The 10,649-nt window shown below is 53.4% G+C and overlaps 3 protein-coding genes across 3 annotated transcripts; 1 reads left to right on the top strand and 2 right to left on the bottom strand.

Annotated features, from left to right (window-relative positions):
• Positions 1–1,315: 1,315 nt before the first annotated feature.
• ssdA (mRNA-binding translational repressor SSD1) lies at positions 1,316–5,735 on the top strand (the record flags this gene model as incomplete). The annotated part of the gene is made up of 5 exons (XM_025696422.1): positions 1,316–1,412; positions 1,511–4,137; positions 4,214–4,573; positions 4,635–5,638; positions 5,696–5,735. 5 exons carry the CDS (start codon positions 1,316–1,318, stop codon positions 5,733–5,735), a joined length of 4,128 nt encoding a protein of 1,375 aa, XP_025549671.1.
• A 1,002-nt stretch (positions 5,736–6,737) lies between these two features.
• BO97DRAFT_394347 (putative ubiquitin conjugating enzyme E2) lies at positions 6,738–8,815 on the bottom strand (the record flags this gene model as incomplete). The annotated part of the gene is made up of 4 exons (XM_025693972.1): positions 8,594–8,815; positions 8,185–8,514; positions 7,758–8,108; positions 6,738–7,670 (listed from the first exon to the last, which is right to left on the bottom strand). The coding sequence occupies exons 1-4, from the start codon at positions 8,594–8,596 to the stop codon at positions 6,738–6,740; spliced, it is 1,617 nt and encodes a 538-aa protein (XP_025549670.1). The 5' UTR covers positions 8,597–8,815.
• An 863-nt stretch (positions 8,816–9,678) lies between these two features.
• BO97DRAFT_416040 (putative GPI anchored protein) lies at positions 9,679–10,106 on the bottom strand (the record flags this gene model as incomplete). The annotated part of the gene is made up of 2 exons (XM_025696421.1): positions 9,679–9,981; positions 10,041–10,106. 2 exons carry the CDS (start codon positions 10,104–10,106, stop codon positions 9,679–9,681), a joined length of 369 nt encoding a protein of 122 aa, XP_025549669.1.
• Between the last annotated feature and the right edge of the window lie 543 nt (positions 10,107–10,649).

The raw sequence follows: 10,649 nt of genomic DNA, 5'->3' as shown, positions 1-10,649 counted from the left end.
CTTGACTGACTGTCCCCCCCCCCCCCCCCCTTTTTCTGCCACTAAATAGAGAAGAGACTCCGTTCTCTTCCGTGCCATCATCTCAACGGACCACATCAATTCCACTTGTCGAGAGGAACTACTGTTCACTGGAGAAGCAAGAAGACAACCGAGCTCTTACCAATTGCAGAGGGAAAAATAATATATGCAAGTCAGATATCTGGCAGAAGGGGATCAACTCCACTCTCTCCTTTGGCTGCTCTGAATGGCAGTTTGGGGTTGACCGACGATAGCTCCCAAACGTCCGCTTGAACTCGGTCTCTTCCCTTTCCCTTTCCCTTTCTCTTCCCCCCTCCCTCTTCCTCTTCTTTCTCTTCTTCTTCTTCTGCTTCCCCTTCTCCAGTTTTCTCTCTTTCTCTCTCTTTCTTCTACTTAAACTCCAACAAACCCCCTCTAAAAATACAATTCACCCTTTCCCTCCCGCTCGACTAATCGAGCTTCTCTCTCTCTCTCTTTCGGTTCCTGCCGTCAATCGAGGCCCTGTCCCTCATCGGGCCCCGCACGGTGTCCTTTCCCCCATCGCAACCTTGCTTTCTCTCTGAATATATTGGTTTTGCTTCTTTGGTTTCTTGGTCCTTCCTGCTCCTTTCATCAGTTCCGCCGGGTCACCGCTTCTCGTGCTTGAAGTTCACCGGCTGTCTCCCGCTCCCGTGCAAAAAAAAAATTAAGGAGAAGTGCGAAAGCAAATTCTCCCCCCAGGATCATTCGCATCCATCTGAAAACCTTCCCCACAGAAGTTGGACAATCTTTAAAACAGGTAAGCCTTCAGCTCTTGAGCTAGTCAGAACTGCTTCTTCATTCCTCAATCTTCCTCTGGTCGGATTGGGTTCTGTTGCCTCCACATTCTCTCCCCGGTTCGCCTCGCTTCCCTTCTAGCTGTACCTTGGTTGATGTCACTTTTGGTATGGGGTAATCGCAGCTTCCCGTTTGCCCACAGAAGCTTCCCCCCTCCGCCCCCTCCCCCCTCCTTCCGCCTCTTTTCTCACCACCTAACCCTTTTCCTTTGTCTGCACCGCCGTCCCATCTGGGGATTCTCTCCTCGTAATGCTCTTTCTCTCAGCTCTACTGACCTATCGTTCTCCTCTCTAGTTTACTGCAACATCCTCCTAGTCGTTGTTCTAGACTGCTTCCGATCGGCTTTCCTCCCCACCCCTATTCGCTCACAACAAGCGTCAGTCCATCGCTTTGAACACTCTCTCATCGCCACAGCGGGCCGATTCTTTACAGACGCTTTTCTCTACAGACAATATAACCGGTGATCCATTCATCTGAAAAGATGGACCAACAGGGACAATCCGGTGTCCCCGGCCCCGCGGGGCGCAAGCTTCACATTGCCCACAGAAGAAGCCCCTCAGAGCTGACCCCTCTCATGAGTAAGTTCTCTCTGCATTTCTTTCTTCGGTTCCATTCTTCATCAACTGTCATCATTCCGTCGGTGGTAGAACCTGACTCACGTTTCCCGTCACCATAGTGGAACAATTGGCAATTCAGCAACAGATTGAGCTGCTCCAACAGCAGCAACAACAGATCGCAGCTACACATCAGCAATACGTCAACATGGGTCTTTTACAACCACAACAGCTGGGCCAGGTTTCGGCATTCTCTCCCTCTCTCCAAGGCGGGGCTTCCATGGGAGGAGTTTCCCCGCAGATCAATGCCTTCCAATTTCCGCAACTAGCCCAGCAACAACTCGGTGTCGGATTGAACCCCCCTACCCAGCATTCGCACCGACGCAACCAGTCGGCCCTTCCTGGCTTAGGAATGGGACCTCCCCCGGCGCCATCCTCGGGAGCTTCGGGGTACTCGGAATATAACCAACAACAGAGCCACCAGCCAAAGAATGAGAATGGAGGTCACGGACGTAGCCAGAGAGGCCCTCCTGGTGGTGGTGGTGGTGGTCATCAGAGACGTCATTCGCTTGCACTCCCTGAAGCTAAAAAGGCCGCCGAGCTTGCCCAGCAGAAGAGGACAGCATCCGGTTTCCAGTTCCCTGGCCCCTCTGGCGATCCCTCCGATGGTGCGCAGGGCTCGGACGGCAAGTCCACCCCTCCCGCCACCCAGGCTCCCCAGGGCTTGGGTATGCATCGGGCTGGTAACATTCGTGCTGGTGGTCATGGTCGCAGTCAGTCGATGGCCGTCGGTGGCAATCGAGGCTCTCTGTCGGGTCGCGGCGCTGGTGGCTTTCAGTTCCCTGCTTCCAATGACAGCAGCTCTGATAATCAACGTCGTGGCAGTCAGCCCGGTCACGCTCGGTCTGGATCGAGGAATTTCGATAGTAACTGGCGCCAGCCTAACAATCAAGCTCAGGGCCAGGATCAACAGAAGACCTTCGGACAACAGGGCAGTGGCTTCCAGCCCGGGCACCGTGCTCGTGCGTCTATGAATCAGTCGATCGGCTCCATCGGACAGTTCCAATACCCTGCGCAGCCCCAGCTCATCCAACTGCCCCAGGGTCAGGTGATGATGGCTCCGCAGATGTTCGCCAACCAACAACAATTGAACCCGCTGCAATTGGCGCAGCTCCAGGCTATGCAGCAGAATGGACAGCTCAGCGGCCAGGGGCTCGGTCTTCAAGCCAGTCAGCATGCTCCGCCGCAGCTTTCTGCTCAGCAGCAGCAGCAGCAGCAGCAACAGCAACAGCGGAAGACTCTGTTCACTCCCTACTTGCCTCAGGCAAACCTACCTGCCCTGCTGAGCAATGGCCAGCTGGTGGCTGGTATCCTTCGTGTGAACAAGAAGAATCGTTCTGACGCATACGTCACCACTCCAGACTTGGATGCCGATATCTTCATCTGTGGAAGCAAGGACCGCAACCGTGCCCTCGAGGGTGATTATGTCGCAGTCGAGCTTTTGGATGTCGATGAGGTGTGGGCTCAGAAAAAAGAAAAGGAGGAAAAGAAGAAGCGCAAGGACATCACAGACGCCCGTTCCGGCAGCAATGCTGGAAACGACAAGCTGTCTCGTTCTGATTCCGGCGCCAACGGTGATCGCCAGGAAGTTGGTCCCGACGGCAGTATCCGTCGCCGTGGCAGTCTCCGTCAGCGACCCACCCAAAAGAAGAATGATGATGTTGAGGTTGAGGGTCAGAGTCTTCTCTTGGTTGAGGAAGATGAGATCAGTGACGAACAGAAGCCCCTCTATGCGGGACACATCGTCGCCGTTATTGAGCGTATTGCGGGGCAAATGTTCTCGGGAACATTGGGCCTTCTTCGTCCCAGTAGCCAGGCGACGAAGGAGAAGCAGGAGGCCGAGCGGCTAGCCAGAGATGGTGGTCACGGCCGTCAACAGCAAGACCGCCAGCAGGATAAGCCCAAGATTGTTTGGTTCAAGCCCACGGATAAACGGGTTCCTCTGATTGCTATCCCAACTGAACAAGCTCCTCGAGACTTTGTTGAGAAACACCAGGATTACGCAAACCGAATCTTTGTTGCTTGCATCAAGCGGTGGCCCATCACTTCGCTGCACCCCTTCGGAACTCTTGTCGAACAACTTGGCGAAATGGGCGACTTGAAGGTGGAGACGGAAGCTCTGCTGCGGGACAACAACTTCGGTGGGGATGAATTCTCCGACGCTGTTCTCAAGAGCATCGGCTGGGAAGACTGGTCGGTTGCCAGCGAGGGCGATGCTCTGCTCGCCTCCCGTCGGGACTTCCGTCAGGAGACGACCTTCACCATGAATCCCAGTGGTGCCAAGCAGATGGACAATGCGTACCACATCAAGCCCCTTGCGGATGGAAAGGTGGAGATTGGTATTCACGTCACGGATATTGCTCATTTCGTCAAAGCCAACTCCCTGGTTGATCGGGAGGCCAAGAAGCGAGGCACGGCTGTTTATCTCATGAACCGAATTGTGAACATGCTTCCTACTCGGGTGTCCACTGAGCTGTGCGCCTTGCTGCCAGGCGAAGATCGGTTGACTGTCAGTGTTGTTCTCAAAGCCAACCCGGAAACAGGTGCTATCGATGATGATGTGTGGATCGGTAAGGCGATCATCAAGAGCTCCGGCCGCCTCAGCTATGAGGAAGCAAACTCTCTCCTTCAAGGAGAATCAAACGTTGCCGCTCCGGGCATCACCGCCGACACAGTTAGAGCCCTCTATGTAAGTGATTGCGTGATACTGATCCACAACATACATTCCAGTCCTGGTTAAGCTAACGGTGTTTCCGTGCGGATAGGCTGTCACTTCCAGATTCAAGGAGGCCAGGCTCGGTAACCGGGTTTCTCAAATCCCTCCTCTTCGTCTTCTGTACCAGCTTGACGACGAGAACGTGCCGGTTGAGGGTAACATTTTCGATTCCTCTCCTGTCCGCGAGATGGTCGAAGAACTCAGCTTCAAAGCCGATTCCTTGGTCGCTCGTCGTTTGGCCACTGCTTTGCCTGACAGGGCCTTCCTCCGTCGCCAGACCCCGCCCAATGCTCGCCGCCTTCAACTTTTCGTGGAACGCATGAACAGACTCGGGTTCGGTTTGGATCCAACCAGCAGCGGAACCCTGCAGAGTAGTCTCTGCAAGGTTCAAGATGACGATTTGCGCAAGGTCAGGACATTCCCCGTCCCTATTTGTCATAAAGAAAAACCCTCAATACTGACAAGAACAGGGTATGGAAACGCTTCTCATGAAGTCAATGCAACGTGCCAAGTACTACGTCGCTGGTAGTGTACTCGACGACCAGCGCCAGCACTATACACTCAACCTGCCTGTATATACACACTTTACCAACCCGTCTCGCCGTTATGCGGATATGCTCGTCCATCGCCAGCTGGAGGCTGTTCTGTCCAACGGTACTATTGAGCTGTCGGAGGACCTCGAGTCCTTGAACAAGACTGCCGATCTCTGCAACAACAAGAAGGATTCGGCACACAACGCTCAGGAGCAGAGCGTCCATATCGAAGCCTGCAGAAGTATGGACAAGATCCGTCAAGAGCATGGTGGCGATCTCATCAGCGAGGGTATTGTCCTCTGCGTCTATGAGTCTGCCTTCGATGTTCTTATTCCAGAATATGGATTTGAGAAGCGTGTTCACTGTGACCAGCTGCCCTTGAAGAAGGCTGAGTACCGCAAGGAATCGCGTGTGTTGGAGCTATACTGGGAGAAAGGAGTGCCATCCTCGGCTTATGTTCCTGAGGACGAGCGGCCGAAGCCTGCCAACTCTCGCGCGGCTCAAGCTGCTGCTGCTGCGCGCGAAGCGGAGGCTGCACGGGAGCGTGCTCGCGAACGTGAAGAGGCTATCCGGCGACAGACTGAGACCGGCACCATGTCGCATGATGATGTCGACGCTTTGTTTGACGATGATGACGACGTTTCCGAAGTCACCGAGATGGCTGCCGGTGTCTCCTTGAACTCCGCCGTCGACCGCTCCACCCAGAGCATGCCACCTTCACCCACTCGCAATGGCCACCTTCCTCAGGCACCTCACCGGACACGTTCTGATCCCAAGATTGCGACCATCAGCGGCGATGCTCCTGAGGCTAAGTTGACCAACAAGGAGAAGTATATGCAGTTATTCAAGCTCCGAGAGGAGGATGGAGAGTACATCCAGGATGTCACCGAGATGTCTCGTATACCCATCATCTTGAAGACTGACTTGAGCAAGAGCCCACCGTAAGTCCTCCCTCATGAACAGTTCTAGTCGAGTCCTTCAAGCTAATATATATACAGATGCCTCACTATTCGCTCCGTTAATCCCTACGCACTGTAAATGGGGGCCGGTATATGATATGTCTTCTCTGGATGTGTTCTACATGTTTACAGTACAGATTTGGCCTTTGCTTAGCGTTAGGGTGGTTGTCTGATGGTGACCGTGCGGTTTGATTGATCCAGTCACGAGTTGCACCGGACACCACCTCTTGCTCGTGGTAGTATAGCTTTAATCAGCCTAGCGTCTTTCTTTGTTCTCTCTTATAATGTTGAAAGCTACCCCTGGATGATAGGGGTAAGTTTGACTGGAGCTTGGTGACCGACTGGAGGAAGCTGAAGTGTGAACAGCCGATATGATGGAATTTTATTTTAAAGGTTACCGATCATGACGATCCAAAGGGCTAGATGTCTGATCCGATGTGACGTGACAAAAGGGGGGATTATTTTGGCCAGATCGAAAGCCAGTCAAGCGCGATTGTCTCGGCAAAATTTGTGAATTCATTATTAGATCTTGCATAGTTTCTATCAGCACGTTTCGGACTGCATTACCCTGGGATCAAATGGTAAAAAACGTAGCCAAGAAATTGGTTCAACGCGAGTAAGAAGTGTAAACGTAACGCTCAGATAACCATGGACAGTAAAAGCTAAGAAGTCTAATAATGCATCTTACAAGCCGATCACCTTCTACGGCAGTCTTGTAGATGCCGCCCGTCCGAACTGAGGATTTGTGAAATCCCTAAACTCTTAACATGAGAACCAGGTTAAAAAGAAACCCAATCAAGACCAAATCCATCCCAGACCCAGACCCAAACAAAAGAATAGCAAATCCGAAGGATTCCATGAGTCCACACAGTAAGATCTAAGCAATGGAGGGATACACACACAACACAACACCCGATTTTACGCGATACACATGATGCTTGCTTGCTGCTTGCTTGCTTGCTGATCACAGAACAGAGTAACTAAAGCAAGTCGAAGGGTTGAGGAGATATAAGCCATCCTCATGACACCAACTGACGTCCAAGGACATAACACGACACGACACGACACGTAACGCCAACTTTCACAACCTCCGAATCCCAATCCGCGGCTTCGCCTTCTTCGCCGTCCCACCTGCCGACGCCGAGACCTTCCTCGCGCCCAGCGGCATGGATGATCGAAGGGGTTTCGAGCCGGACGGGAGACACGCCGAGACGGCTCGTCGGGATGTCGTCGCGCTTGGAGGACCCAGGGCGGCGGAGGAGAGCGGAGGGGGAGGGGATGCGCGTTGTAGGGATGTTATTGCTGAGGAGGAAGCGAGATTCTTGGCTAGAGGGTTCTCCTTACCCTCGCCGCTGCGACGGCGGCGGGCTTCTTCCGCTTCTTCCTTGTCGGATGAGGATGGGTCTTCGAAGATTTGGAGGTCGGATCCTGCTGCTGTTGCCGTTGTTGTGGTGAAATCATCGCGGATGCGGCCGGAGGCGTTGATGCCTTTTATGGGCGAGCCGCCTCGTTTCGGGATGGAGAGTTTGGGGGATTTGCTGCGCGGTTGTTGGGGGGATAGTGATTGGTCTGTTTCTTGGTGGTTTCTTGTGGTGGTTGGGAGAGGGGTGGTTCTTGTCTTGGTGGTATAGTAGTAGGAGGTTGGGGAGGAGGATGAGGATGAGGAGGGGGAAGATGGGGGAGAGGTTGTTGCTCTTGGTTGGTGGTTGGCGGCGATGTTTTGGTCTGAGGTGGATGGTGTATTGTTATTGTTATCATCTTCGAGGTCTGCTGGTGATGGTGTGCTTGGGTCGTCGTCCATTTCCAGGGGTAGTGTTAGGACCGAGAGAGGACGTTTCCCGTGGATGTTCTTGCGGAAGGTAGAGGGTGGGGCGAGGCGCACTGGGGAGGGGGATAGAGAGGGATCGTTCTCTTTGCTGGCGTTGGTGGAGGACTCGGAGTCAGAGAGGGACTCATCCCCCTCTTCTTCTTCGTTGATGTTGTTGGCGGCTGGTTGCGGTTGCTGGTGTTGGTCCTTTTCATGGCGGGCAAGAGGGTGGCCGGTTGTGAGGGATATCGATGGCTTGAGGGGTTCGGGGTGGTTTGACAGCGGTGGTGGTACAGCGGCTGGGATTGTTGGGGTGGTTGTATTGGGTTCTGATTCCGGCGTGGTCCTCGCGCTGGTCTTGCGAGTCGTCCGCTTCTTCATCGTCACTGACGTGACTCTGGTGCCTTTGCGCGGTCTCAGCGTGCGGGATTCCTCCTGCTCGACAGGGATGGTTGTGCCGGCGTCTTCACCCCGTAGCCTCGCTTCGGCGACAGCGTTCTTGAGATCGTCGGGAACGGGGGCATGGATCGATGTCATCAGCTTGGCTTGACGGGCGAAGGCTTCGTAATTCTCCTGGAGGAGGGAGCCGGATGCGGAGTTCAGTGCGGAGTCGGGATTCGGGTAGATGAGAAGGCAGGATATCGTCTATGCATTTGTGGAGAGGGTTGGTCAGCAATCCGGACTCCGGTACTGTATCAAAGGGAAGGGAGAAGTAGCTTACTATCAGCACATCCTTTAACGTCAGCGAAGGTTTCCAATCTCGCTTCAGAGTATCCACGCAGACGGCGCCCGTCAACTCTTCCACATTGGGGTGCCAGATGCGAGTCTTGAACGTCGCCTTCGGAGGACTCTTGGGGTAGTCCTCAGGCATCTTCAGATGAAGTCGCCATAGTCCTTGCGAGTAAGGTGTGCCCTGTGGACCAGCCAGCAGAGCTGTGAATTGTGTCAAATCGTCGGCGGTGGCATCGTCTGGAGGGAAGAGGTAGTTTGGTGGCAGTTCCTCGTGCAGTGCGGCATGATCCGCTGCGAGGCGGCGGATGCTCGCTGATACCTGTTGTCAGAATTAGTTCATGGACAGTTCTCACAGTAGACATTCAATTGGCTCGGTTGGCAATGCAGTGCAAACTCACCATCCTGCCTGCTCGGTGTGTGGCTTGCTCAAGGACGATCACAATTCGATTAGTCAAGGTAGGGAAGCTGATCCGACGAAGGGGAAAAGAAGAGAGCGAGCTGAAAGTGAGAGTCAGGTGTCGAAGCGCAAGGTGTCGCTGGTGTCTGGAACTTTGGGAGTGGAGTTCTCCAGTCTCTCGTTCGGGGAATTGTCTGAGGATTTGGGGATTTGGGGATTCGTGACACCGGATACTCGTATTTTGTTACCTTGCATAGATAGAAGCTAACAGTCACTCCAGCGACGTCCCGGTTTGTTTTGATGATGTGAAGCTGACGGCCGGGCACTAATCCTAATGGGGGATCCAAACAACGCGCATATCGATGAGTCACGTGGTTCTCGCGTGCTCAGCGCGTTTTAGGAAGTGTAATTGAGTGACTCGGTGGATTAGGGGCAGAGGACGGACCACTTTACAAGTGGAGGCTCTCCATAATCAAATTAACTATCAATTGAACTACCGATCCAAGCGGCATTGACTATTTTGACGACTTCAAGTAACTATACCACCACAACACCACTGCCCCAGGTTCTGTATATTTGGGCTAGTCATCGAGGTGGTCCAACAAGCTCATCCTGTTAGAGTCGCTCAAGCCTACAGTAGTAGCACCACTGGATAACTTCAACTTTTCTTTCCTTCTGATCCATCCCAATGAAGACACGATATAGATACAAGTGCGAGAGTGTACAATTGGCCAAAGCCTGCTCGGTGAGAATCGTCTTGTGTATTTACCATGTCCTCGTTAAGCAATTAAAAATTACTACAAAAGAATCAAAAGCTCTTATGTACGCCGCAGTCATGCAACTTTGGTGAACAAACATCGGCCTTGACAGCAAACAAAAGGGGGAATGAAAAGTGATCAAAAAAACAGCCTTCCTTTCCAACAATGCAAGTTCCTCCGACCAGGAACCGTTGCATATTCGGATTTCCTTTCGATCTCAGTTCGTCTAAGTTGACGACCGCAGACAGAGGTTGAGACTCGACAGCTGGGTCGGTTCGAGGCGAGAGGTCTTTGACCATCGATGAGGAAGGTAGTCGCGAGGGTCCATTTACAGAAGGGCAGCGATGGCAGCACCGGCGACCATAGACAGGCCCATAGGAGCCATGGTGGCGAGAGGGACACCGGCACCCTCAGAGGTGCTAGTGCTCTTGGAGCCACTGGCCTCGGAGGACGAGGAGGTCTTGGTGGAGGTGGAAGACTCGGTCTTAGCGGTGGCAGTCTTGGTCTTGACACTCGAGAAGGAGGAAGCAACAGCGCTGGAGCCGATGACAGCGCTCGAAGCACCGGCGGGGAGAGAGCCTTGGGAGGTGGGGATGACAGGCTGGGAGGTCATAGCGGGCTGAGAGGGAGCCTAGGGTCATGTTAGACCATGTTGGTTGTTGACTGTTGGCTGTTATCGATGGTACTTACCACAGCAGCGGAGGACTGGGCAGCGGCGAGAGCGCCGAAAGCAATCAAGAGGATGGAGGAACGCATTGTGATACTGAGAGGTGGGTTGATTTGGTGGAGTTGTGTGGAGGCGATCGCAAAGTCGGAGGATCGATTTGAGGTCACAAGCGAATGTCTTGAGAAGCAGGCAGCGATCGAAGCGAATGGATGAGGCCTTGGGAAGGAAACGACCGTGGGGGTTACTTTATATCACTTGGGAAAGAAAAAGGGACAGAGAGGATGACAGGCGCAGGGGCATCCCTTAAATAGACTTGAGGCAGGGGAGAACGCAGGCAGGCCAAGTGCCATCCCAGTAAGACAATGAATGAATAATTCATATTTCTTTCTTTCTTACTTTTCTCGCATCAGCCCTGCCCCGGCCGGTGTCTGCACCTCCTACTAGTGGCAAGGGAAAGTGGTGGGATCCACTCGGGCCAAGGACGACAGAGGCCCCAACTGGATCGTTCTTTTTACTTTACTGCTCAACTCATCTCATAGCCTCATGGTTGAATTATTGTTGTGGTCCATCTAGTGGTCATGGCAGGGGAGGCGGGCGAAACAGAGTACGTACTACTGTCTCGGGCAACCAAT

The sequence above is a fragment of the Aspergillus homomorphus genome (genome assembly GCF_003184865.1).
Source record: "Aspergillus homomorphus CBS 101889 unplaced genomic scaffold BO97scaffold_29, whole genome shotgun sequence".
NCBI classification, from domain to species: Eukaryota; Fungi; Ascomycota; class Eurotiomycetes; order Eurotiales; family Aspergillaceae; genus Aspergillus; species Aspergillus homomorphus.
Note: the sequence above shows the minus strand (reverse complement) of the source record. Positions and strands in the feature narration are given on the sequence as shown.